This window comes from Pelobates fuscus, chromosome 6 (assembly GCF_036172605.1).
Source record: "Pelobates fuscus isolate aPelFus1 chromosome 6, aPelFus1.pri, whole genome shotgun sequence".
Taxonomy (NCBI): domain Eukaryota; kingdom Metazoa; phylum Chordata; class Amphibia; order Anura; family Pelobatidae; genus Pelobates; species Pelobates fuscus.
In genome coordinates, this window is record NC_086322.1 from 207,918,370 (window position 1) to 207,944,066 (window position 25,697).

At 38.3% G+C, this 25,697-nt stretch overlaps 1 protein-coding gene across 3 annotated transcripts in view; it reads right to left on the minus strand.

The window, feature by feature from the left end:
• SLC4A4 (solute carrier family 4 member 4) overlaps positions 1–25,697 on the minus strand; it is a 237,617-nt gene that overhangs the window by 68,112 nt on the left and 143,808 nt on the right. For all 3 annotated transcript variants that reach the window (XM_063458670.1, XM_063458672.1, XM_063458671.1), the window contains exons 5-6: positions 13,852–14,012; positions 11,642–11,821 (exon numbers count right to left, since the gene is read on the minus strand). In XM_063458670.1, coding sequence (XP_063314740.1) covers positions 11,642–11,821; positions 13,852–14,012 — 341 coding nt within the window. The remainder of the gene's footprint in view (positions 1–11,641; positions 11,822–13,851; positions 14,013–25,697) is intronic.

The window sequence follows — 25,697 nt, forward strand, 5'->3', positions numbered from 1 at the left end:
CTATGCTGTTAGGAAACAGAATACAAAAGGTTTATTTAGAACGGTCATTTTTGAGAATAAAAGAACACAGTTTGGTAGTTACCGTATTAATAAAGACATGCTCCAATACTGATTACTGAATGACTAAACATAATGCTGTATGCTAAACAAAGCACAAACCATTTCTAATGGTTTCAACACTAAAGCAATGTATATTTAATGGCACTCGTAATTAAAGTGCTCACCAAATAACATATTCCTTTCTTTTCCCGCTGTAAAATGCAACCATCAAGCTGTGAAAATGTTACATTAAAAACTTGTTCAGCTTTAATTTATAGAAATAAGCATCTTAATCTTGGCATTTTGCAACTTTTACATTTTCATATACATACAAATAATAATGACATCCATAAATATAATTATCACTGCCAACACTTTAAGAATAGGAACAAATGTTTAGAAATCTTGTAAAAGTATTTTTAAGATTATTTTTTTTTTTTTTATAATTGAAATAGTCACTAGGAGTCCTCTATCCGCCCACCTCTAAAGCTATCAAAAACACATAAAATACCCACTTGTGCTCCCCCAAATACTAATTATTGCTTTTGTACCTGTTATCCTACTGAGACAAATGGGAGAAGCAGTGAAGAAGAGAACAGACGTATGACGCAAGCCGTTATTCCTCTGTCTCCTTCCCCATTGTTGGTTTGATTCCAACTAAACACTTCAATAAAAGCATTGGGTATACACTGATCACCTGCCTATGAATCAGCGGTACTTAAAGTACAGGACACAATTCAACTTCTTTTTAAGATTCCTTAGGACTCACAATTCACAAAATGCTAATTAGACTGCTTGATGACATATTATATTTTAAATTGAAGAGTTATGTATTGGATTTGAATTGGAGGTGGGTGAGTTTATGCTTCTAAACAAATTCTTGAGAGCCTGATGGAGATTGAGCGAAGCTAAATTACATTATGAGTGTTTTGTGCCAATGACATTACTTTGGCTGTAAATGTAAAGCAGCTCTCAATGCTACAAGTAGGTATTCATTTTGTTAATAAAAAAAAGCGTATTGCTTTACACTATAGCAAACAGGGTGGAAAATGTGAAAAACTGCTTCAAAAATATATTGTTTAAATGTATTTGGGTTGCCAGCTGTGGGTCATGTGAAAAGCACGCCAAAGCTCTGTACAATATGTTGATTAGTAATAATTTTCACCATTGATAGTCTTTGAAATCAACACCAGTCTAGATATATTTCAATGACTAAAATGGCTATGCAAGACACTTGTTATCGGGTTCCTGTGTGTGGATAACGATGTCAGACATTGGGACAAATCCGGTCCAGAAAAAAAGAGAATGGTCCGGGCACATAAGTAACAACCAATGCAGACTTTATTGGAAGCAAAAGGTAATGGTTTGATAAAGAATTTGAGTCGACACATTGCCTTTCGCTTCTGCTTTCGATGATAGCTGTTGTTTGATATATTGTAACAAACTCTCCTACAGCAAGAATCATTCCATTGGATCCCCAATGGGAGCAATTCATTTCTCATTAGGAAGAGTCTAATGAATATTTATATACTACATTACAATGGAGTGATGGACCATTGAGCTAATTGCTGATGAATTGTTCATAAAGTTATGGAAATTATTTAGGTCCGTGTCAAAAACCATATACTCAACTAATCCAAGTAAAAAAAAAAAAAAAAAAAAAAAACATTTTTCTTTTTAAAACCAACAAATGTGTGGGTACTTTAAGAAGGTGATAATCATAGCATATTAACCCCATATAGTATTACCAAATCCCTGTTATTTTCATTCAAAATAGGTGCTTTTAAATAGCCACAAAAGCTTTTAATTTGTATATATTGCTAATCACCTAAACATCAGCTATAACCATATAACATATTTGAGCTCAAAATTAGTTGGAAAAGAAAACTACCCATAAGAATGAATGGAAATGGTAGAAACATTAGCTGCGGTTTGCTTGTTTTCTCAACTTTTTATCTTTTTTTTTTTTTTTTATATTCAGCTCTATTTGAGTGCTTCTATTTGCATCCAAATAGGGGAACAGGTTCTTCAAGTTGCTACAGATTTAAAGGGAAGTCTTTGCCGAATTCTCCCTGAGGTTTCGGCTACACACCAGAACAACCAGTACCCTATTCCATGTGAATTGTTTTTATTACACATGCGTCATTTTTGTTAACCTTTTTAATTATGCTGGCACAACCCCATTTGGATCACTCATTTTATAGCTACATACATAAACACATATTGTTACAGCGTCGTTACTTCTGTCACATTTAATGTCATTATCATCAGCTTTGATTGAAGGACAAACAATGATTTCAGACTTACTGAGCCATCCCATGCTGGGGCTCCGCTGCACTCGGAAGTCATCATCCGACATGCGGCTTGCCAGGCAGGGCACAGAATTCTCTAGAGGACTGCGTGCTATTACCATAAGCAGAAAGCAGAGAACGCAAGAGGAGCAGCAGGAGCAGCAAAGGGAAAGCAAAATAATAGTGAGAAGAACAAGGACATAGAAAACTAAAAGCTTTAGAACAGAAGCAGAAAATGCGACACATTTCATACATTAAAAAAACAAAAACATTTCATGTACAGAAATGTTAACAACTCCATTTAGTGGATTTAAAGTTATTATTCGTAAACCGTAGGCTCGTATAATATCCATTATGATTTTTAGCTTAAGCCATGGAATTGGCATGATGTTCACTGAACTACAGAGCGTAAAATGTTTTGCTTCTCATTCCAAATCAGCATGAACACAGCAGTTCTAAAGAATTGCCAATAGCTCCCTGTCACCATTAGGGGGTGATAAAGATATACCTGGCGCTGTTTAACTTAATCCTTTTATCCCAAGAGTAATTACCTAAAAAAAAGCCTGGGTACAGGTCTTTGACAGTGATATATCCAGGTCATAGGGATCAAAATAACACAGTACCCTAATGTTACATGACCTGCATAATAAAAGCACTAGAGGTTATTCACAAAACAGTTAGTGACAACTGACATACTTATTCCTTAAAGTGTTATTTGCCAGGAACTCACAGTGAATTCAAAGTGAATTTTACATTTTCTGGTTCAAATTTGAAATTCACTGTGGATTTGAGACAATTCATACTTTAGTGAATAACTGATATTCATTTATACCACAACAGCATGCTTGGGGGAGCGGGGGGAAACAGGGGGGGGGGGGGGGGTGGATATAACTTAGTGAAGCTGAGAAGTTTTTTAGAAAGTGCCAAATTTGATTTGAATGTTTCAAGTCATTTGTCAGCACACAATTTAGTGAACATGTCTGTAGAATGAAGTACAGAAATAAAACACATTAACTGACCTCGCAGAGAAGGTTCTTAATATTGAAGTTAAATATTGTTAGAAAGCGTGGATATGTGGGCACAATATTCCCCTAAATGACTACTTCCCCAAGGTACAAACAGTCTGGAAGCATGCTGTATGAATAGGATTATAAGAAATGTCACCACAACATGGTAATTATCTAGAACTGACAACCCTTGACGCAACATTTACTATGGACTTTAGTCCTGTGATGCTCAGCTAACCTTCTCAGAGTTAGTAGTCTACATTTATTACAGCAATGACTATAGATAATAGTGTGGTGTTATCTACTTGAGACCTATAGTGTGTAGTTTCTAGCATTGGTCTGTCTGTCACTTTACATGTGGATGACAAAATCCCATTTAAGTATTTATTTGATTATGGAATCACCAAAAATGATACAGATTACAAAATGTACTTGCCTGAAGCTTACTTAATTTTACTCCTATATAGCTACTAAACATGAATGGGACATCCATAAACAGTGAGCACAGCATATAATTCCATTTATCATATGTGATATGAATCATTTGGGGGTGAGGTAGATGTGCCTATAGCTCCCTGGATATCCCCCAAGTCTTTAAAACAGGGCTGTCCAACCCCCAGATGTTGCTGAACTACAACTCCCATGATTCCCTGGCTATCTGTTTAATTGAAAGAATCATGGGAGTTGTAGTTCAGAAACATCTGGGGGCCGCAGGTTGGACAGGCCTGCTTTAAAACAATGTTTGTGGAAAGGGGTGAAGAGGTTAAAAAAGAGAAATGTGAATATTTTTACATTATACATTTATTGATGTTACTTAGAGTTGGATATCTGATATTCCAGTCCACATTTAGCTTGGAACTGAGCTATGTGTTGTAGATGGAAGATGTTTTGGCACAAATATAAAAGTGAACATTTAAGATGTATCCAAAGCATACATTAAAAGTTATTCTGCAGTTTGAGTCTGAGTTTATGGAGGAAAACTGAACTCCATCATGCTGTGAGAGTCTGTATCACAGAGAGGTCCGGGAAACATGCAGTTTACATAACCAGCTGTATTGCACGACTTACACAAGGAATCATAGTTTGAATATCAGCCATACTATCTACTTCCCTGAAGAAATTAGCAAAGGCCAGTATCTGCTCCATCATCTGTGAACATGACAGTCTTACAGTAGCCCATCAGACAGAAAGATGGATAGAGCACTCCATGTCTATTCATAGCCTTGGTACTTTTCCATAAAAACAAAAAAAACAAAAAAAATCACAAAATTCTTGTAAATAAAAACTAGATTTGAAACGAATATTGCATATAAGCACGCCAAGTAAATATTGGCACCTTAATATATAATACAAGTGGATATATGGGGAAAAAAATCTGTTGGTTATGAAAAGAAACACATATTATTACATCAATTACATAGAATTACATAATAAATACATTTTGAAATGGTGCTAAATAAACATGGAGTGCAATATATCCAGATACCAATTCATAGCCATCTGTATGAAAAACAAGGAATCCAGATATCTATTGGTAACCATCTATTTTTATACATATGTATATGTTTAGATGTATAGATTCAAACAAATGTAAAGCACAAATGTCACACAATCAACATATGACATGAACAATGATACGCTTATAAAGAATTACCATTAACCCCTTCAATGCAGAGAGGTATGCACAGCATACCAAGGCTTTGTGCTGAATAAGTACTCCATTTAATTCCTTCGGGTAAGATTTTCTAATTATTGCAATCTATTAGAAAAAAAACGTTCCAAATGATATATGTACATAAGCTACCTTTTTATGTCTATGGAAATCTGTGCAGATAAATATTTAGAAAGGTTTTTCTAGCAAATCGTGATCTTTTTAAAAGCTTATGCAACAGAATTGAATCAAGGCCTAAAGCCTCAATTTAATATTTCTAAATAAGCTTTTATTTATTTTTCACAATATTAATATATCAAAAATATAAAAATACATAAAATATATTAATGTATTTAAATAAAAAAAATATTAATCATTAGAAAAGCTGATCCAAAATAATTAAATCTTGGCCTAGATGTGAGTCTTTTTTCCACGTATTGACAAACTGTAACTCCAATGACTTTTTTAAAGAGCCAAAGCAAGTTTCAGTTCATCAAACGCCAGTAGCCTTGGGTTAAAGTATTCCTTTTTAACACACACAATGTGAATGGCTGGAAGCAGAATGCTATTCACCTGAGAGGCTTGAGTTTTTCATCAGGCCCTCCTCTCTCCCTCCTGTGCCGATCACATTATGGGATAATAAAACATTAGACAAACCATATCAGTATACGCATATATGAATATATATACATTTCGTGCTGGTGGAAAAAGCAATGGACATTTTTCTGATGTTAATGATTAAACCCAGTGTGCTGGAAACGAACATAGTTTACAAGAAATTAAATACAATTATAGTCGTTGTTTTATGATGTACATTGAAGCAGCTTCTTTTAGGACTATATTACACACCATGTGTAGTAGAGCAGTGATGTCCTGTCCACGCACGGCTCTGCAGGTGTGAAAGAGTGTGTGTGTATGTGTGTGTCACATATCCCACATATCCCATGATGCTCAGCCAGCTTCCAACATTAGCTCTGTTCTAGAGAAACACAGACAGGAACCCACATTTTGGGGCTCCCTAAAATAGTTATCTACGGCAAACCGACCACTCAAAATAACAGCAAGCAGAGTGAACATATGGCTTGATATAAATCAATATACTAAAGCGCTACCCAATAGGTAGATTGCCAGATGTTGTAGAACTACAACTCACACGATGCTTTGCCATTCTAAAGGCATGTAAAGCATCATGGGAATTGTCGTTCTACAACATCTGGGTTCTAGCTATTGGGCAGCCCTGTAGTATATTGATTTATATCAAGCCATGTGTTCACTCTGCTTGCTGTTATTTTGATAATTCAATAGCTACTGAGCCATCTTAACATAAACATGACAATTCAGTTGTGAACATAGCTCATTGTTTAATAAATACATTTCAAAAATGCACAAAAAAAACCCTACGTACATGGCTATTCACTAAAGTGAGAATTGTCTGGAACTCAAACGGATTTCAAAGTGAATTTCAAATTAAAGGGATACTCCAAATGTTTTTTAATCAGCACTGCCTGCAAGGGTAGAAGCTGGTCACAAATGTGCAGATTACTCTGGGTGTGCAGCATTTCAAACAAGTATTCCTAACACAATAGTGTTCCCCTGCCTAATCCCCTGTAGGTATTTTAAAGATATGTTTGCATGCTGGTCTCCGTGCTGGCCCTTCAGATTTCTACCAATGCTATCAGGTTTGCATGAACAGATAAGGAAAGAATTCTCACCACCTTGCCCCTCACCTTTTCAACCTCCCCTGGATCATGCCTCTCCAACCCTTCCGACCTTCTCCCAGGCTACTGAACAAGAGGTGGCTGCACTTATCCTTTCCTCTCGCCCCACCACTTGCCCGCTTGATCCTGTCCCGTCTCACCTTATTAGATCTCTCTCTTCTTGCCTTGTGCCCTCCTTAACACACATCTTCAAATGCTCTCTTTCTTCTGGCACTGTTCCTGCTGTCCGGAAACATGCTACTGTAGTACCCATCTTAAAAAAAACATGTCTCGACCCATCCTCTCCCTCTAACTATCGTCCTATACCCCTGCTCCCTTTTTCCTCAAAGCTTCTTGAAAGACTAGTCTTCACCTGTCTGGCCTGCTTCCTCAACCCTCTTCAGTCCGGCTTCCACCCCCTCCACTCTACTGAGACTGCCCTTATCAAAGTCACTAATGACCTTATCACAGCTAAATCCAAAGGTCACTACTCCATATTTATTCGTCTTGACCTCTCCGCTGCTTTTGACACTGTTGATCATGTTCTCCTTCTCCAAATTTTTCAATCACTCGGTCTCTGTGACTCTGTCCTCTCATGGTTTTCCTCCTATCTCTCCCAATGCTCATTTAGCTTCTCCCTTTCTAATGATACCTCCACCGTTCGTCCTGTCTCAGTTGGAGTCCCTCAAGGCTCTGTCCTTGGTCCTCTTCTATTTTTTCTTTACACTGCCTCTCTTGGCAAGCTTATTACCTCTTTTGGATTCAAATACCACCTGTACGCTGATGACACCCAGATATATCTCTCCTCCCCGACCTCTCCCCTGATGTCCTGCAACATGTCACCTCTTGCCTTTCTTCTATCTCTGATTGGATGTCCTCCCGCTTTCTGAAACTGAATCTTTCCAAAACAGAACTTCTTGTCTTTCCTCCTCCTAATATTAATCCTCCTCTCTCGTTCTCCCTTCAGATTGGTGGTACCCATATCAGCCCATCCCATCCTTACAAGCACGTTGTCTTGGTGTTACTTTTGATTCTGGCCTCACCTTTGAGCCTCACATCCGGTCTGTTGTCAAAACATGCCAATTCCACCTCAAAAACATCGCCCACATCCGCCCCTTTCTTACACAAGATGCTATTAAAGAACTTGTCCATACTCTAGTAATCTCTTGAATGCACTATTGTAACTCTCTCCTAATTGATCTTCCCAATAGCCGTATTGCCCCGCTACAGTCTGTAATGAATGCTGCCGCCAGACTGATTTTCCTCTCTAGTCGGTCCTCTCACACCTCACCCCTCTGTCAGTCCTTACATTGGCTTCCTGTATCCTATAGGAGTCAATTCAAAGTGCTAACCCATACCTATAAAGCACTGAATAATCTTAGCCCCTCTTATATCTCCTCACAGATCCATAGGTATGCCCCTTCTCGGTCCCTCCACTCTGCCCGTGACCACCTTCTGTCCGCCGCTTGTACCCGTACGGCCAACTCGCGCTTGCAGGACTTTTCCGTCCTATGGAATAGCCTGCTAACCACCATCAGACTCTCCCCTAGTCTTCAATCATTTAAGAAGTGCCTTAAAACTAATTTCTTTAGGAAAGCCTATGGCCTCCCAGACTAACCTCTACCTGACATACCTGCCTCTTGCTCTCTCCTCCAGCTCTTCTCCACTCCCAGCTAATTTGACTTCTTTTTCCCTGTCCTAATGTGTTTTATACCCCACCTCCTATAGACTGTAAGCTCGTTTGAGCAGGGCCCTCTTCAACCCTTCGTTTCTGTAAGTTTTCTTGCAATTGTCCTATTTATAGTCAAATCCCCCCTCTCATAATATTGTAAAGCGCTACGGAATCTGTTGGCGCTATATAAATCGCAATAATAATAATAATAATAATAATAATAACCTGCTATGACTTACCATTTAACACCATATGTCCTACTACAATGTCTGTCTTAAAAGGTTAATCCAACCTTCTTGACCACTTCTGCTTTTAGAAGTGATCATGGAGCAAGTAATCGCTATACAGTGTTTCAGCTTGAAATGCTGTCTACACAGAGACATCTACACTCTTGTGCTTGGGTCTTGGCAGCACAGAACTCTTTTCCGGACTGCCTGATCAGAGTCCTGTGCAAAAATGACAACCATCATCATTACACTCTGCACACTGACGATGGACGTAACCTGTTTCTTCCCTAGCAGGCAGAGTTGTGGGTGTGCCTACAAAACAAAGCCTTTAGGCTGAATTTATCAACTCCCAACCCTCTTTACGTGGTCCATCATTGCCTTCCTCACCTCTTAACATGATATTTTAGACTCAAGTACTACTTCTTTTCTCTTGGTCCACCGCCTCTTTCCTGCCCACACTTGCACCCTCCTTTCTCTGCTTAGTTCTGCCTAACGTGCTGGAGATGGGGGTCTTTAGAGGCAAGATGAACATGATCGTGAACACAAACATTACTGGCATGCACTGTGTAGAGTTCACTGCGTCTGATATAGAAACATTGAATTCAATGCTTCTCTATCAGAAGACATTGATTGGCACATTTGCAGAGTTTGCCACCTATGCACCAAGAGGTCCAACAATTCTTCTCTATGAGAAGCATTTGACTGGACTTGGAGGAGAAACTGGTTATGTGGTGTGATGACAAAGAGGCAGGGAAATGATCACGGATAACTTGGCCTATCGCTGGATTAAAGGCTAGTTGCATTATTTATAATAGCATGTATATTTTATTATTATTTCGGCCTTTATAAAGTACCAACTTGTTCTGCAGAGCTGTATATTTTGGGGAAAAGACAGTACAATATACATAGCCTTTGAGTTGAGAACTAATCACTGAAGCTTGTTTATACAAAGCTTAGTTCAACTTATGTCCTTTTTGATGAGAAGAGACCAAAAAAAAACAAAAAAAACAGGGGTGGGACCAAGTGACAGGTGCCCAAAATGGCATTATTAACTTGAAAAATAAAAACATGTGTTACTTGCTAATGAGAGTTAACATTTAATCATAGATAGTTGCAGTTGTTTTTGTTTTTTTTAGTACATATGTTTTTCAATATAGCAAATAAGTAGAAACAAAATAATTAGTCGGCCAGTGTACTTTTGTCGTAGTTCTGACCAGCTGTGACAAACTATAGCCTGAATAACCAGACATGTGTTAACAGTAATTTGTTGATGTAACTGAATTTGCAGAGCTAAAGTGAACTTTGGAACAAGCCTTTAGCATTACTGTAATTAAAAGATTAACTTTCTTCCCTGTGTCATTACGCATAGTAGCAAGGTTGACAAACTAGTGCTTTAGAGGTCTTTTTCCAGATGTAAGCTCTGTACTCATGACATATATGTCGTACAAACAATAATCAAATAAATGAAAATCACCGTGGTGGTTACATATAAATAATGGATTATGAAATCTTGGTGCTATATATAAATATGCCAGAACAGGCTTTGTGATTAATAACTAAAAGGGACACCAATGCAAAATTTAAATCAGTGCAAAAAAAAAAAATGTATTGCAATAATGCAATCTAAAAACAGAGCACCCTTTTTTACATTGGGGTTCATTTAATATTTCTAATAATACCAGTGTAGTACATAAAATAGTTCTGCTTGGAGAGAAGCAAAACATTTACTAACACAGGCGGACTTTTGAGAGTAACACACTAGTTCCCCTGTATAGTTTCTTTTAGCAATTTTATGCCAGGAAAAAACATGGTGGAAGTGAATAATTGTAGCCACAAATAGAGAAATGTTACTTTTTATTATAACAGCGGCTATTTGAAGCTCTCTTTTAATGAATCACTAATAAAACATATTTTGGTGAATATGCACAAATATTGGATTAGGGACCTGGATTAGAGAATAACAATAATCACTGCAAGCACATGGACTAGTACTGCTTAGTGACTTTATATTGCCTTCAAAGGGACACACGCAACATTTTAATTGTGTATTTAATTGCATGATTTGAATTAGAACAAGTTGTAAGTTTAGCACGGGCACCATCAGCCTGCTATGGTTGAAAGATGACTAAGGTACACTCAAATCAGTACATGGTTATAGGACATGTTGAAGACTCAGTATTATTTAAATGATTTCTATGATTGGCTAAGACTTCATATGGAAAAGAACTGTACAATTGGTAATATTTGTGTTCTAACACATAGGGATGTATACAGTACTGGTAATACCGAACCAAATGAACTTATGTCAGAAGAATTAGTAAAAAAATAAATTTAAAAAAAAGGAACATCAGGAATGTATAAGAAGGTACTCTGGACCAAGCTTGCAACTAAACATGACAGGTTCAATCAGTCTCTCTGCAGGGTTAAAGGCAGAAAAGAATGGAACATAGTTCGTCTAAGAGAGGGGAAAATATGCCAACAAAGGTTTCGGGTAACTCCCACTAGTCCAGAGCCTGATTGAGGCCTACTTTAACCTTCACTAAGTTGTGAGAATTTGTGGTAACTGATGGCTGCTCTGGAAATATTGTAATTGCTGACCAGGCATTTTTATTATATATATATATATATATATATATATATATATATATATATATATATATATATATACGGTAGTTATTTAAATATATATAATAAATGCATATAATAAACATAATAAAAAAATAGTAATTTTAGGCACTCTGTATCTTTAAATCATACATTATCTCAGCAAAATATATAGATAAAAATATATTAAAAAGATGACATCCCAAAAACAATAGTGACCATTGGTTACCATATTATATTGTTATTATTCCATATTATTGGCATATATTATTACTATTATTAATAGTGAGAGTTTAGTTATTTGAACTAGTTATTGTGAAAACCTTTGTAAGCTGCATTCAATAACATCAACCATGGACAGTGATGAATATGGAGATGGGCAAAGGCATGACATTTTGTAATAAAATAAAACATTAAAGGGAATATAGCTGCAATAAGAGATCTCTACATTACCGTTATCTGGGCTCGTAAACATCCTACTTGCGCTGGAAACGGTCTTCCCGATGTCAGCCAGGGAGCGCAGGTTGGATTTCTTGGTCTGATGTCGATGTTTCCTGAGTAATGTGTATGTTACTTTATCCTTCATCTCTGGCTTCAGCAGTCCGGTCTCGATCTGATTATCAAGAATTTTTTCTGTTAAAAGACCAGAGCGAATGAAAAATGGTTAGTAGCTTATTCTAGCAGGGATTCATTACACCTTTTACACGCTAAGGTCACACCTCCAACAAAGGTAAAAAAAGATTAGAGTTATAATACACAAACCATAGAGAGCATTTGTCATTTGTATTTCAACAACATATTCTGCAGTAGATGACAATTCTATTGCGGAGATTTAAAATAGCAAATAAATGGCAAATGTGCGTTAATAAACTGCTTGGGAAAGAAGCGGAGTGCCTGGCCTGTAGTTTTTATTGCTATGGAGTAGAGCCTTACCTCCTGCAGCATGCTGTTGGTGTTCTCTTTGTAGGCCCTGGTCTAGCTATTCTATAATCTATTATAATGATATGATTTACATTCTAAGTGATGAGTGGAAATGCTCTTGGTGATAAAATACTTACCCCATAAACACTTGCTATTCAGAAGTTTATGAGATACAATTTTTTGTTCTGTGAGGCAAAACTCCACAGAACAGAATATTCAGGGAGACTTTAAAAGTGATTAGCTTTTCTCCTTCTTATTATTTGCATTATTTTTAAGTGATTTCATTTTTGTTACGTTTTCTTAGTCAGTGTAATGTTTTTTTTTGTTTTTTTTTAAGTGCCAGATAAGCACGTTTGTAAACATTTGGAGCTTGATGCAAATTCCAATCTGTAAGGGTCATTCACTAAAGTGAATTCAAAGCAAATGTCAAATTTACTTTCAGATCATGTACTGTAGCTTTAAATTTGAAATTCACTTTGACTTCATCTTGCATTCTTACTTTAGTGACTAACCCTGCAAGAGTCTCAAGGCTAACGGGCAGTTGGAGTTGACCACATCATGGTCAGCTCCAGTTATTTATACTACTTTACAGTCTCAAAGAGTGCTGATACCTGAGCTATCGCTAAAGGTCATGGGTGAATAAAAGGGACTTGGCAAGCTGGTGTTTCCATAAAGATTTATTAGAAAGTCAGTAAGTTAGCACAACTGGTAACTTGTCACGTACAGCTATATTAGTTTATATGTGCCGAGGTCTAGTTACACCCCTGACATAAGTGTCTTAGGCAGCCCGTAACTCTAATCAGTAAGTGTGTCACCAGCATTGACCGCATGCAGGCGACAAACATAATCAGCTCTTGTGATCGTCCTCCCATTGTCTCCTTACATTGTAAAAACCCCAGCCCTTACCTCCCTCCCGGTTCCCATCTCCATTCCTTGTAAATATCCCTGCATTCTCTACCTGGTCCTCTTGTGTTTTAAATGCCAGTCCGTCCTTGCCCCACTCACCCCCACCATCTGTGCAGTCCACTCTCCATCCCCTTCTTGGCTAACTGGCTGGTGGGCTGGCTGTAAGGGGTGAGATGATCTGTCACTTAATGCTTTTCTATCAGAAGGAGCTTATTGGCACATTTGGAGCATTTGCTTCGCAATGCGCCCCAAGTTCAACAATGTTGATTGGACCACAGGCGAGAAGAATGTGTTTCACAAGGTGTGGTGACAAGGTGGGGGGGGGGGGGGGGAATTAACATAGAAAAACTGTTAGAGTGACCTTTTAAAAATCTCAAGCTCAGCACACTTATAAAGTTCACAGGCAAGAACCATGTGGAACTAAAACGGATTAAATAAATGTTGCAAAGGACTAAGGCAATAGATTCTGACCGGCTAAGTATCTGTAAAAGATGGGGCAAAGTAATACGCACATGATAAGAGTGTGAACAGATCATAATACAATTTCTATATAGAATCCCGTACATATATTCAGTATGAATTAGTTAAACCACATATAAAATACAATATCAGAGTTTTTCACTAAAATAAGAATTCAAAGTGACGTCAAAGTGAATTTCAAATCTAAGGTCAAAATTGCTGAACTTAAAAAAAAAAAATAATAATCTAATATTCAGCTTTGCTTTCAGTTCAGCTACTCTGGTCTTAAATTTGATATTCACCTTGAATTATAACTTTAGCAGATAACCCTGTGTGTGTTGCAAATTAAACAAATGAAGAAAAGTTTGATTACTCACCTACTACCTGCGGAAGTGAATTGGCCTCTAGGTCAAGAAGTATTGTCCCTTTTTCAATACATGTCCTCAGTTCAAATAAGCTGTGCAAGGAAAGTGTGGCAACATGAGGTTTACTCCATCTTTCTCCACCTTGTTCCACTTTTTCTTCAAACTTTATCCACCTATAGGACCAGAGAGAAAATATCCATCAGCAAAATAAAATGTATTTTACTAAACTGAGAGCTGGTGGGATTACCAAGGAAATTGCAAATGTCAGATCAAAAACATTCTCTAACTCAGCTATTTTTCTAGGTATTTTGTAGGCCGATTTTTGTTTGTGATAGGTTATTTTGTGTTCTTATGAAATTTGGTCCCTGAAGAAGTTTCTATTGAAACAAATCGCGTAGGATCGGAGACTATTAATTTAATTTTATTATTTTGATTTGTGTTTGTTAATTTTAATAAATCAATTTATACCTACCTACCTGGATCCTGATTCCTATCCGAAGAGCTGAAAGGCTGTCAAGGGGTCCTGATCTAACTTTTAAGGGAAAGATTTCTTAAGGCACTTGAAACATTTGGAGCAAGTGATCTTGGGAAGCTGTTCACACAAAGTTAAGTGTTTATTAACCCTTTGTAACACAAATGGTGGTTATAGGGCATATTGGCACTATTTTTCTAGGTATGTGGGCATGAAAAAACACAAATGTTTTTGTTGAATTCCGGTTTTGCGAAGCAAGGTTTATACACTAAAGAATGGAATATGGTGAATTAACAATCAAATTGCATACTTAGATGAAAATAGCTGCATGGAAAAATCTAATTCACTAGCTTGTTCATCTAGCTAATTTGGCGAAAATTTTTCAATCCTCAAGTGAATTTTTTTTTCCTACTCTGCTTAAGTCATATAATTATTAGAATGCTGTTGCATTATTACATACCTCCCAAGTGTCCATTTTTAGGAGGTAAGGTCCTTATTTTGGACTCAAATCTTTCTCCAATTTTCTACTCTAATGCACTTCTTTCCTAGGACCTCCATATTGCTGGTCTGTATGAGTGCTTAAACATTGTACACAGCAATAATACTCACACTAATGTGTCTCTAAACGGTTACTCCAACATCCCTGACCACTAATGCTTTATGAAGCAAACTGCATCCTGGCAACAGACGTTATGTGATTATGTCTGCCTGTAAGAGGAATCGTATGTATCTCTGTCTTAGCAGCACAAGGACAATTAAGTTGCAGTTTGTGTAAATTTGGAGAAAGTTGTAGTTTCCCAAGAGAGGAGCTGATGAGAGAGAATTGCATTGTCTCTGCCTTTTCTTCTGACATGTCATCAGTGGGAGGGGGGCTGCATATAGCATCTGATGCCTGATTAATGGTCTGAAATAGTACAAACTATAAAAAAAAATAAGTTTTTTAAAAACCAAGATAAAACAATATTTAACTCTTCCTCCTGGTTGTTTATTATATCTTTATTTCTTTCTCTCATATTATTTGTTTGTTTAATGTATTATTATTTTTTTTTTATTTTTTTTTTAACTGAGTAATGTTGACTTCCTTTACCCAACCCTAAACACTGTATACCTCCATATCCCATTCCCCACTGGAAACAAATAGGAGTCAGTTCAGCAGAGCTAAATCTGCTATGCTTCATGCATCTACTCCTCAACACCATCTAATAGATGATTTCACTAGCGGCATGCATCCCTGGCTCAGCAGGACTTGGCAAATCTCACTGAAAATGTTAACTAGTACCTGCACATGGTTAAAAATTAGAAGATAAGCAAGTTTGGCAATTTTTAGATCCAGATGTTTAATGATTACTTATTCAATGATGAATAAGAACATTTTGGTTATGTAGAGTGCGGCTAACTAGTTTTAGATTAGGGCAAAGGTTAAACCTTAAAACGTACAATGACAATAACATGTCACTATTTCATAAATGAACACTTCCTAAAATATTGACGTAGAACCAAACGCACAGAGGTTTGTTTTTTTTGTCGATTACACGTTTGTGGTGAGTTGACCAAGTCATTTCCGTGTAGGTAAGAAGGCCATACAGGTCTTTCTCAAGCTCGCACCATTACAAAGAAATCAGTTGTAGAATCGCATGCCAGACGGAACTCAAGAATCTACATGGCTTTCAAACAAATATCTTCAAACAAATTCCTCCTTATAGTTCATAGAGAGGGCCACGAAACCTACAGTTGACATATTTAAATCCTAGACACCTTAGGACAACAGCAACACAGCATGGAGAATTGTTTTGAGAAGGCCAAAAGAAGAAATTCATACCCACCAATATCCCACAGACACCACACCAAAGTTTTTTGTTTTCGGAGAGAGATTAAACACACATAGCATCTTCCTCTATTAATGCTAATCCATCAGGCCAGTTTCTACAGTCCACATTATTCATTTTTCAATCACTTGCCCTACTTGTCCTTTGGGTTCTTTTTCCTTACAATTTCAGAGTACATAGTTTTTTATATTATTTATAAATTCGTACACAGAATGTTGGCTCTGCTAGATGCTAAATATGCCGCTGTGTCACTGCTTTAGCCCTCATCTGATTTCTTCTTGCAAAAAAAAAAAACAACCTAATTTCACTTGGTCTCTTTCTGCTGTTGTCCGGTCTTTGTACATCCAGTTCTTCTTCTGAAGCTATTTCATGCTTTAGTTCTCAGTTCCTCTAGTATAACTGAAGTGATGTATTAGTACCTTTCTGTTTCAAAGTTGCTTGCTGTTTCCATCTATCTCTTTTATTAGTCTTGTATTTTATTTTACTCCTCTGCTGTCTTCTAAACCTTCTGCAATACTCCAGCTTTGCTGTTCTCTCGTCACATGGTTTATTTGTCCACTTGTTCAAAGAAGAACATAATAAATCTCTACTAGCTGATGAGCTGACTGCCAGTAACACAGCTGGAGTGTTTTCAAAACTGCAGAACACAGTTTGGTTTTACATTTACAATATCACAAAATACAACAATTTCTTGTTAAAAAGATAAACGGTAAAAAAAAAACACATAATGCTCGTTCCTAGTTTTAGGAACAACATTCAATGACTTTGGCATGTGGCCCTATGACTGTAACATCGTGAGCTATTTTGGAGCAACATTTCTCAATCAGTAGTCAACTTACTACAGCTAACTGTTTAGTCTATACTCCCCATAGATAATAGACATGTCCAGTCTATAAAATACTGTGCATTATTTACCAAAATCTCCATATGACTGGATCGAGTGGAGCTCTAATGGAAAGAGTGTCAAGAAACAATAATTTGGTGCAAAAATCACTGTGCCAAAATATCCACAAAGCAGGCCTCAGGCTTTCATGCACCTATATATATTTGGTAGCCACAGAAACTAAAATCTGTGCATCTGATGGAGCAGCATGCACAATCTAGTCCCAAACATGTGAAATGTAATAGAAACATAGAATGTGACCGCAGATGAGAACCGTTTGTACCATCTAGTCTGCCCAATTTTCTAAATACTTTCATTAGTCCCTGACCTTAACTTATAGCTAGGATATCTTGTTCTCTCTGTAATGGCACAAGTGAGCAAAAACAATTTTGAGACCTGAACATGGATGTACCGAAGGACAAGATATTTCTCTAAGCTTTTGTCCGTTCTCAGTCTTTCTTTTTTGCTTTAATGCATTAACTTGGCTCACCCCAAGTTAAAAGGGTAATCCAGACGTGGATCCCGTGCTCACTGTGCCTAGAGGGATATCAGCTACACCTCACTGATGAGGCCCAAAAGAAGGTCGAAATGATTGTCTGGGGTTGCTGTATCTCTCGTGCAGAGAGAACTTGCTGTTTTTTCGGACCGGCACTGCCCGTATGTGTGGGACCAGTCTGATATGCTTCAGATATCTTCTCTCTGTAATGGCACAAGTGAGCAAAAACTATTTTGAGACCCGAGTGGGGATGTACCAAAGGGCAAACTATTAAGTTTACTCTAAGCTTTTGTCCGTTCTCTGAGTTCTCACTCTTTCTTTATAGCTAGAATAGCCTTATGCCTATCCCACGCATGCTTAAACTCTTGTATTGTGTTAACCTCTACCACTTCAGCTGGAAGGCTTTTCCATGCATCCACTACCCTCTCAGTAAAGTAATACTTCCTGAAATTATTTTTAAAACCTTTGCCCCTCTAATTTAAGACTATGTCCTCTTGTTGTGGTAGTTTTTCTTCTTTTAGATATAGTCTCCCCCTTTACGGTGTTGATTCCCTTTATGTATTTAAATGTTTCTATCATATCCCCCCATCTCATCTTTCCTCCAAGCTATATATATTCAGATCCTTTAATCTTTCCTGGTAAGTTTTATCCTGCAATCCATGGTTTGGTTTGGTTTGGCCACTTCACTGTCATAGATGTATTACGTGGACCAGGAGACCATTGGAGCGGATTTATTCATTTGAACTAGCAATTGGCTGAGAGTAAGGATAGTAGGTTTGGTTGTGATGAAACAATTGTGAAGCAGTTTAATAAAGTTTAACTGTTTCATAGGATGGTTTTATGTGGCTTGTTATTTATAATGGTTCATTTGTTATGTAACTTTTGTGTTGAGCTCTTTCCAAGGTAATGACTGCTATGTTAGGTAGTAGGAGGACATGTGTTTAACTGTGTTTCAAGTTACATTAGCACATTTAAACATTTAGAAATTTAAACATGCAGCATATGGTAGAATAATTTTGTGTTGCAAATAAATATTTTTTGGGTTATTTTTCATTATAATCTGCATTCCTAGTAAATAAAGAAAGGTAGAGACAACCTATGTAAACCAGCTCATCAATAATCAATAAAAATAATATCCACTTTATTTTCCACGTATGGGTATGTTAAAAAAAAAAAATCTGTTGTACTAAAATATCTAAGGCTCACAGAAATAGAGAGGTCTGCAGGTCAATGTACATGGTTTGCATAATTATAATACTTTACCAAGATTTATCAACAGTATTGTGAATTCGAAGTCATAGAAGTTAAAGTCTAATGTCTGTGGATCTATCTGCCTATCGCTTTGCCTGTCTGTCTACAAAAGTTTGTTTCTATTTGTTCAATAGTTTAATGTCTTTGCTGTACTTATCTTATTTACAGCACCTGAAATTTTGTCAAAGTAAAAGATAATGTGATTATATTCAGATGTGGAAAGCATGAAATCAGACATATCCAGAGAATGCCCTGTTAATTATAAATCATAGTTCTAGTAAAATGCACTCTGTATCCTGGTCAAGCCAAAATGTACTAGATTTCCATATACCAGTTCAGACATAAAAATAAATTACACAGAGAATTAAAGGGAAAGGCAGTGTTTACATTACAGCCTACGGATACATAAACTGGCCATTCCTCAGAGAGCCACTAGAGCTTCATCTTGAGGCAGTGTTGTACACTGTGCAGCACTGACGTTCAGCTTCTCCACAATTGGAACGACTCTTGGTGTAGTAGGGGGAATGAGACACATGGTGAGGGGCCAGTGCAAATTCCTAGTTAAGCCTCTGTCTTCCAGTAATTTTCACCACCAAATGCAATTTTTGCTTTCAAAAATGTTGTGGTTGATTTCAAAGGCTGATGGGAACAGATATCATCTTGGACAGTGCACAGTAGATGCTTTTAGCATTTTATCATTCATGCAAAAGAAGAGCCATAGTGGATCACAGATGCCCATTCTGGACTCTCACAAAAGTTCAAAGACCCCTCTTGTCTTACATGTCCTTTGAAACAATAAATGCACCAGTTGTCAGAAGGCATTAACACTCACATGGTTTAGGTAAATGTACGTACAAAGTCTGATTCTAGAAATCTTTCATCTAAAGAATGCACTTTTAATATATGAACAGAGGGGACTTGGAATAAGACATGAGTCACAGAGGTGTTTCATTATCCTTTTTTAGGACACTCCGTGTTCTGCTGAATTAATGTACAAGCAACCACCTTGTGACACAGTGTACTAGGACATCCACATATAGATGACTAACAAAACTCTTCAAAGCTGACAAAATGAACCAATGGGGGGCGAAGCCAAACCACTAACCTGAGCGGACGCACGATCGCTGAGCTCCGGGCCAAAGCAGCTAAAACTGGCAGCTAATACTGAAGCACCACAGCCCCTAACAAACATGGACAGAAAAACGAAAAAACTGAGACCCGACAGACCTAAACCGGGCATGAATATCGGCGATCTCCTCCGCCAAGCACACGGCACGTGTGGGCCCAAGATGGCCGCAGTCCTGGATGATTTCTCGGAAAACTCAGAGGAGCTGTCTCTGAATGAAGACGAAGGTGGCCATATGCTGGCATTACAACACCCACCCAAGCCCAAGACAGAGAACTCTAAGCCAGTGACGGCAGAGATGCTCCAGGACATGCTAAGTGCCCTCCAGAGAACCTTGCAGGCGGATGTGGCTCTGCTGCGTACTGCGATCACTGGCCTGGCGAGCCGCATCGACACGGTGGAAACTGCCTCAGTGCAGCACACCCAAACCATAGCGCAACTACAGTGGGACATCGAAGCACTCACCAAAAAGCAAGCTGCCTCTGACATGCGCTTCGCCCAGATAGAAGACGCACGGCGCCGCACCAATTTGAAAATCCGGGGAATACCAGAGGAGGTTCCCGCGGCAGAGCTCCCGCATTTACTCCGGAGACTACTGGCACATTTACTGGAGCCCAAGACCTCCAGAGTTATACACATGGATGGCACCTTCCAAGTACCAAAGCCTAGGGGAGCGCCTGACACGGCACCAAGGGACCTGATTATGATGTTCCGCAGCGAGCTGAAAAGGCACTAGTCCAGGCAGCACTGAAAGGGACCACCACCCTTAATTTTGAGAACATGGTGTTGTCCTTCTTCGCGGACTTATCTGGCGAAACACTACACTGGCGCAAAATTATGAAACCCCTCACTACCCTGCTCTGCGCCCATGGCATAGAACACCGCTGGAGATCCCCACGCGCACTGCAAGTGAGGCGAGGAGAAGAGATATACACAGCCTCGGATATAACTGAAGACCCCACACTCCTCACAAAACTAGGCCTACCAGGGGACTCCCTTCACCAATCTGGCGATCAACCGACGACATCGGCGGCACACCACTGGGACGTGGCAAAGGTCAAGTCATTCACCCCGACAAGAGACAAACCGGCTGCAGCTGCCAACAGTGGACAGTAAAATACCGGCACCACTCTCCCTAACTGCCCGAGACTCACCCACACAGCGATCCAAAGCTGATCGGACTTTGCCTTGAACCATTTTATTTTATTTTTTTTATTTTTATTATTATTATTTATTTTTTTTCACCTCATTATAATCTTACAACTTCACAGCCCAGACAACAGGCCCATTAACCCAACCACAGGTCAGGCCCACTACGGCCACAGCTGGCCTTAAGCCAGAACCACATACCCCACCCTCCTCCCCCTCCGACACCATAGACCCCAACAACCGCTTCCCGTGGAACGTGGGAGGGGTCAGCAGAGTACAAACCATGACCGGCTGATATATGCCCCACGGCAAAGTTGCATCGGCAACAAACAGTCATCGGAACATCGCCTCCCTAGCATAATCCCAGAGATTATTATCACTTTTATGTTTCCCTCTCTTATAGCACCACTACAATGTCTCAAGAATCTCTCCAGTATAGATGCAGGTGTATACCACTCATAAGTCTTACCTCGCACCTAAAACGTGCTCACTCCTGCCTACGACAGGCCACAACACTACCACAACATGCAGGATTGTTCTTCTAATGTCGTCTACATATGAGGTGGCTCTGCAAGACTACTAAACCTAACGCACACAGACGTGAATAAAATAAATGAGGCCCCAAAGGCACGACCAGTGGCACAACCACCACATCTAGATAACGTCTGGTGCACTCAACCTAGGCTAGCTTAAGTTACTATATCTGTTAAATATGTTAATATATCTGTTCAACTGGTTTAAGCGATATACAACACGTAAAACAAAAAATGTTCTACGCATGCCATGTTTATGCTATATTTAATTACAATCACGCTTGTGACAGCTATTGTGGCTATACAAACACTGCTGTAATCTTATTCACAACAAAACAAATTTAAAAAAAAAATTAACCAATGATCCCCAAAGCTCAACAATACCTAATACACACCCACATACTAAATGTCAGCATACTGGGGAAATTTACTTATAAACCCTTAATGACATCTGTTTCTCCCGCACCACCTCCCCTTCCCCTCCCCCCCCCCCCCCCCACCCCCCAACTAATAGATGACTAGCAAAACTCTTCAAAGCTGACAAAATGAACCAATGATCACCAAAACTCAACAATAGCTAATAAACCTCCCCCACCCCCCACCCCCCACCCCCAGTGATAAAAAAAAGTCATCTTTATGTATTATGGCACGACCAGGGATAATTTTTGGACATTGGTAAACCAGAAAGAAAATGGTCTTCTCTACTACAGGCCAATCAGAATTCCATAACAGGCAACATTAGTCAGCAGGAAAAAGTGCCTGTCCCATCAACTATAAGCATATCAACTCCTTCCCAGCTGTCCCTGTCAACCCCATCAACTATTGCATACCCTTCAAATGCTTCACCAAAGTCCAAAACCGTGGTTCCACCATGGTTCAAAACACAAATCCACCACAGTGGACCATACAGTATATGGACCAGAGTGGATACTAAATACATACACCATAGTTGATCAAGAAACCAAAAGAGAAAATGCATTTCCCCTGTTCCAGAGTACAGCTCATGAACACCCTGTCTGTGGACTTAAGGGACAGTGAGGAACATCCGTCTAAAACAGACAATGTGGTTCTTCAATAAAAGCATTTATCCAGTAATGCCAATCCATTGGCCTTATTCTTTCATCTTCATCCTTCTCTCTCTCCACGGTCTGTTATATCATTTTTTTCTTACACATTCTGAATATACAGAAGTAGAGTTCGACCTGTGTAGGTGCTATATAAATCCACAGTTAAACATATTTCGAAGAGGAAATTTGCTTCAATTAAAAACTTCTCAAACATCATTTAGTAGTTCCAGAACTGTGCATTGCAGGTTTCCGTGGAAATGCTGGCTAGAGTAATTTTTTTTCTTTTTGCTGAAACAGGGTCCTGGATGTATCTGGGCTTAAATGCTTTTTACCGCACATCCCGGCCAAGACACGATGGGGGAACAGACCTCTTGTGCATGCTAAGTATTTCTGGCAGCAACACAATGGGTACAAGCATGAAAGCCCCACGAAGCTGCAATTTTCAAAGCTTTGCTTCTGTTGGAAGCACCCTTGAAGCTACTGAATGCCCTTTAAATGTACTGTATAAGATAACCATTCAAAAGGAGGAAGTGTACAGAGAATTTGGGGATTTTATAATGTCAAACAGGACAAGGTGATGATTTGCTAAACACTACGTCTAGGCAGTTACAGTTACAATAGTAGAGCAGTGGAATAGAGTATTGACGTATTTAAACTGCCATCAAATCCTGAGTCTATAATGCCTGAGCATTAAGGGATTGCTGTATAATATGGCACATCAAGACAAGTTCAGATATCAACCAAAATGTTACATGCTTTGATCTTCGCTCACAATAAGTGCACATTGTACAATTTTAAAAAGTGGCAACACACTTTTATTAAAATTTGCACTTTGGTAAATAACCCTGAAAGTGTCCAGTTCAGATAGGAAACATATCTAGCATGTCTCCACGCCATTTTACTTTTCTCCCTTTCAGTGTTAGGTAGGCATTATGTGCCTACTGCAGTGTCCTCTGACAATTACCTATTTTTTTTAATTAAAAATGTTTGCATGATAATGTTTTTATTTTTGTTAAAACGATTCTTATTTCCTTTGACGTATGATTTGTATCATCATTTTGTGCTGCCTCCTTATCAATGCTGATGTCATTGCGTAAAAGTGGTTGTGCCACAGACATAATGACCATTGATATTGCTGTATTAAAGGGACACTTTAGGCACCGTAACATCATGATCTCATTAAAGTGGTGATAGTGTCGGAGTCCCCTCAGCATTAAACCTTGTTTGATGTTGTAATTGCTATTCAGGAGTCTATAGCTAAACATACCATTTGTGCTGCTTGGGCTAATGAAGAAGCATTAACCTGAGCAGCAATAGGCAACTGTGATTGGCTGAGAGTGCCAGCTGACTGCATCAACATATCAGGGTGCTATTGCAGGTATGAATTGGTATGACTACAAGGAAGTGTGTAATCTCTGTTTTAGACAGTGGGGGCAGGACAATGTAAAACAAGGGAGCCTTATTCAGTGATTAACTGCTCGAAAATGGTTTTGGGACAGTACCAGAGGGCTGCAGGCAATAAACCCAATTCAATAAGATTAAATGGTTATAACGCCTTTAACATCAATTGCGTAAGAGTGCCAAGTACTACTTCCTGAATCTAAGCACCTCCTGCATCCCTATTTGTACACTAAATGATATAGCAGGGAAGGTCTATGCACCAGTATTACATATTTGACTTCTTTAATTCTCTGGAAAGATATCATAGACACATACACTGACAGTGTGTGATGGATAATTCTTTAATAGAATAGTGGAGCTATAAGAGAAAGTAGGGAGCAAAATATCTGTACCAATAAGAGCATTTACTTTCTGTTCTTTTCGGAAAGCCATCTGCAGTCCAGGCGTCACACCGTGAAAGGTAATGGGGACCAATGTATTGCTCCATATAAAAACTTGGATGGATTGAATATAGACATAAAATATATATAAAACATCACTCCTTTATGTCATTGCATCCGTGTAAATGCCATTTCCCACTTAAATACCATATATGTATACCATAGTAATTGAAAAACAATGGAAATTAATAAAGTATATCTCTTGAGTCTTGACTATTCTGTCACCAAGAAATTGTATCTATGAGCATTTTATAAACATAAAATCTGCATGATACGCTCATATTGAATGTATAGTAGTTTTATTGAAATTCTAATGCAGTCAAACAACATCATAAGAAAAAGTTTGATGATAAACTTGACAAACGACAGAGCTTCCGCTGTCAAGGTTTGACAATTAGCAACAGAAGTATAAATCTGGCAAGACTTTATTATTGGATTCTATTGCGAGATCCTCGGTAGACATGTGCAGGAATATAGCACTGACATGGCTCCGGGCGGATGAAGAGCCAGGAGCTGAAGAAAGAAAATGGAGGTACTCACTGGGGACAGTTTCAGGTACTTCTTTACTTTTAAACAACAGATTGATTGGTTGAGTTATTACTCATTTTTATGTTACTTTTGAAACTTCAAATTTTCATATATAGTTCTTGGTGTTTTAATTAGTATGATGTAGACTGGGTAAAACCGGTTCCTTACATCAGTAAAAAATAAAAACACAAACATGGTAGAATTTATTTAATTTATATTAATCATATCTAAAAGTTACATAGTTACATAGCTGAAAAGAGACTTGCGTCCATCAAGTTCAGCCTTCCTCACATTTGTTTTTTGCTGTTGATCCAAAAGAAGGCACACAAAAAAAACCCAGTTTGAAGCACAATTTTGCAACAAGCTAGGACAAAAAATTCCTTATTGACCCCAGAATGGCAGTCAGATTTATCCTTGGATCAAGCAGTTATTACCCTACATTGAAAGATTATATCCTTGAATATTATATCTTTGCAAGTATGCATCTAGTAGCTGTTTGAACATCTGTATGGACTCTGATAAAACCACTTCTTCAGGCATGGAATTCCACATCCTGATTGTTCTTACAGTAAAAAAACCTTTCCTTTGCCTTAGACGAAATCTTCTTTCTTCTAGTCTAAACGCATGGCCTCGTGTCCTATGTAAAGTCCGGTTTGTGAATAGATTTCCACACAATGGTTTGTATT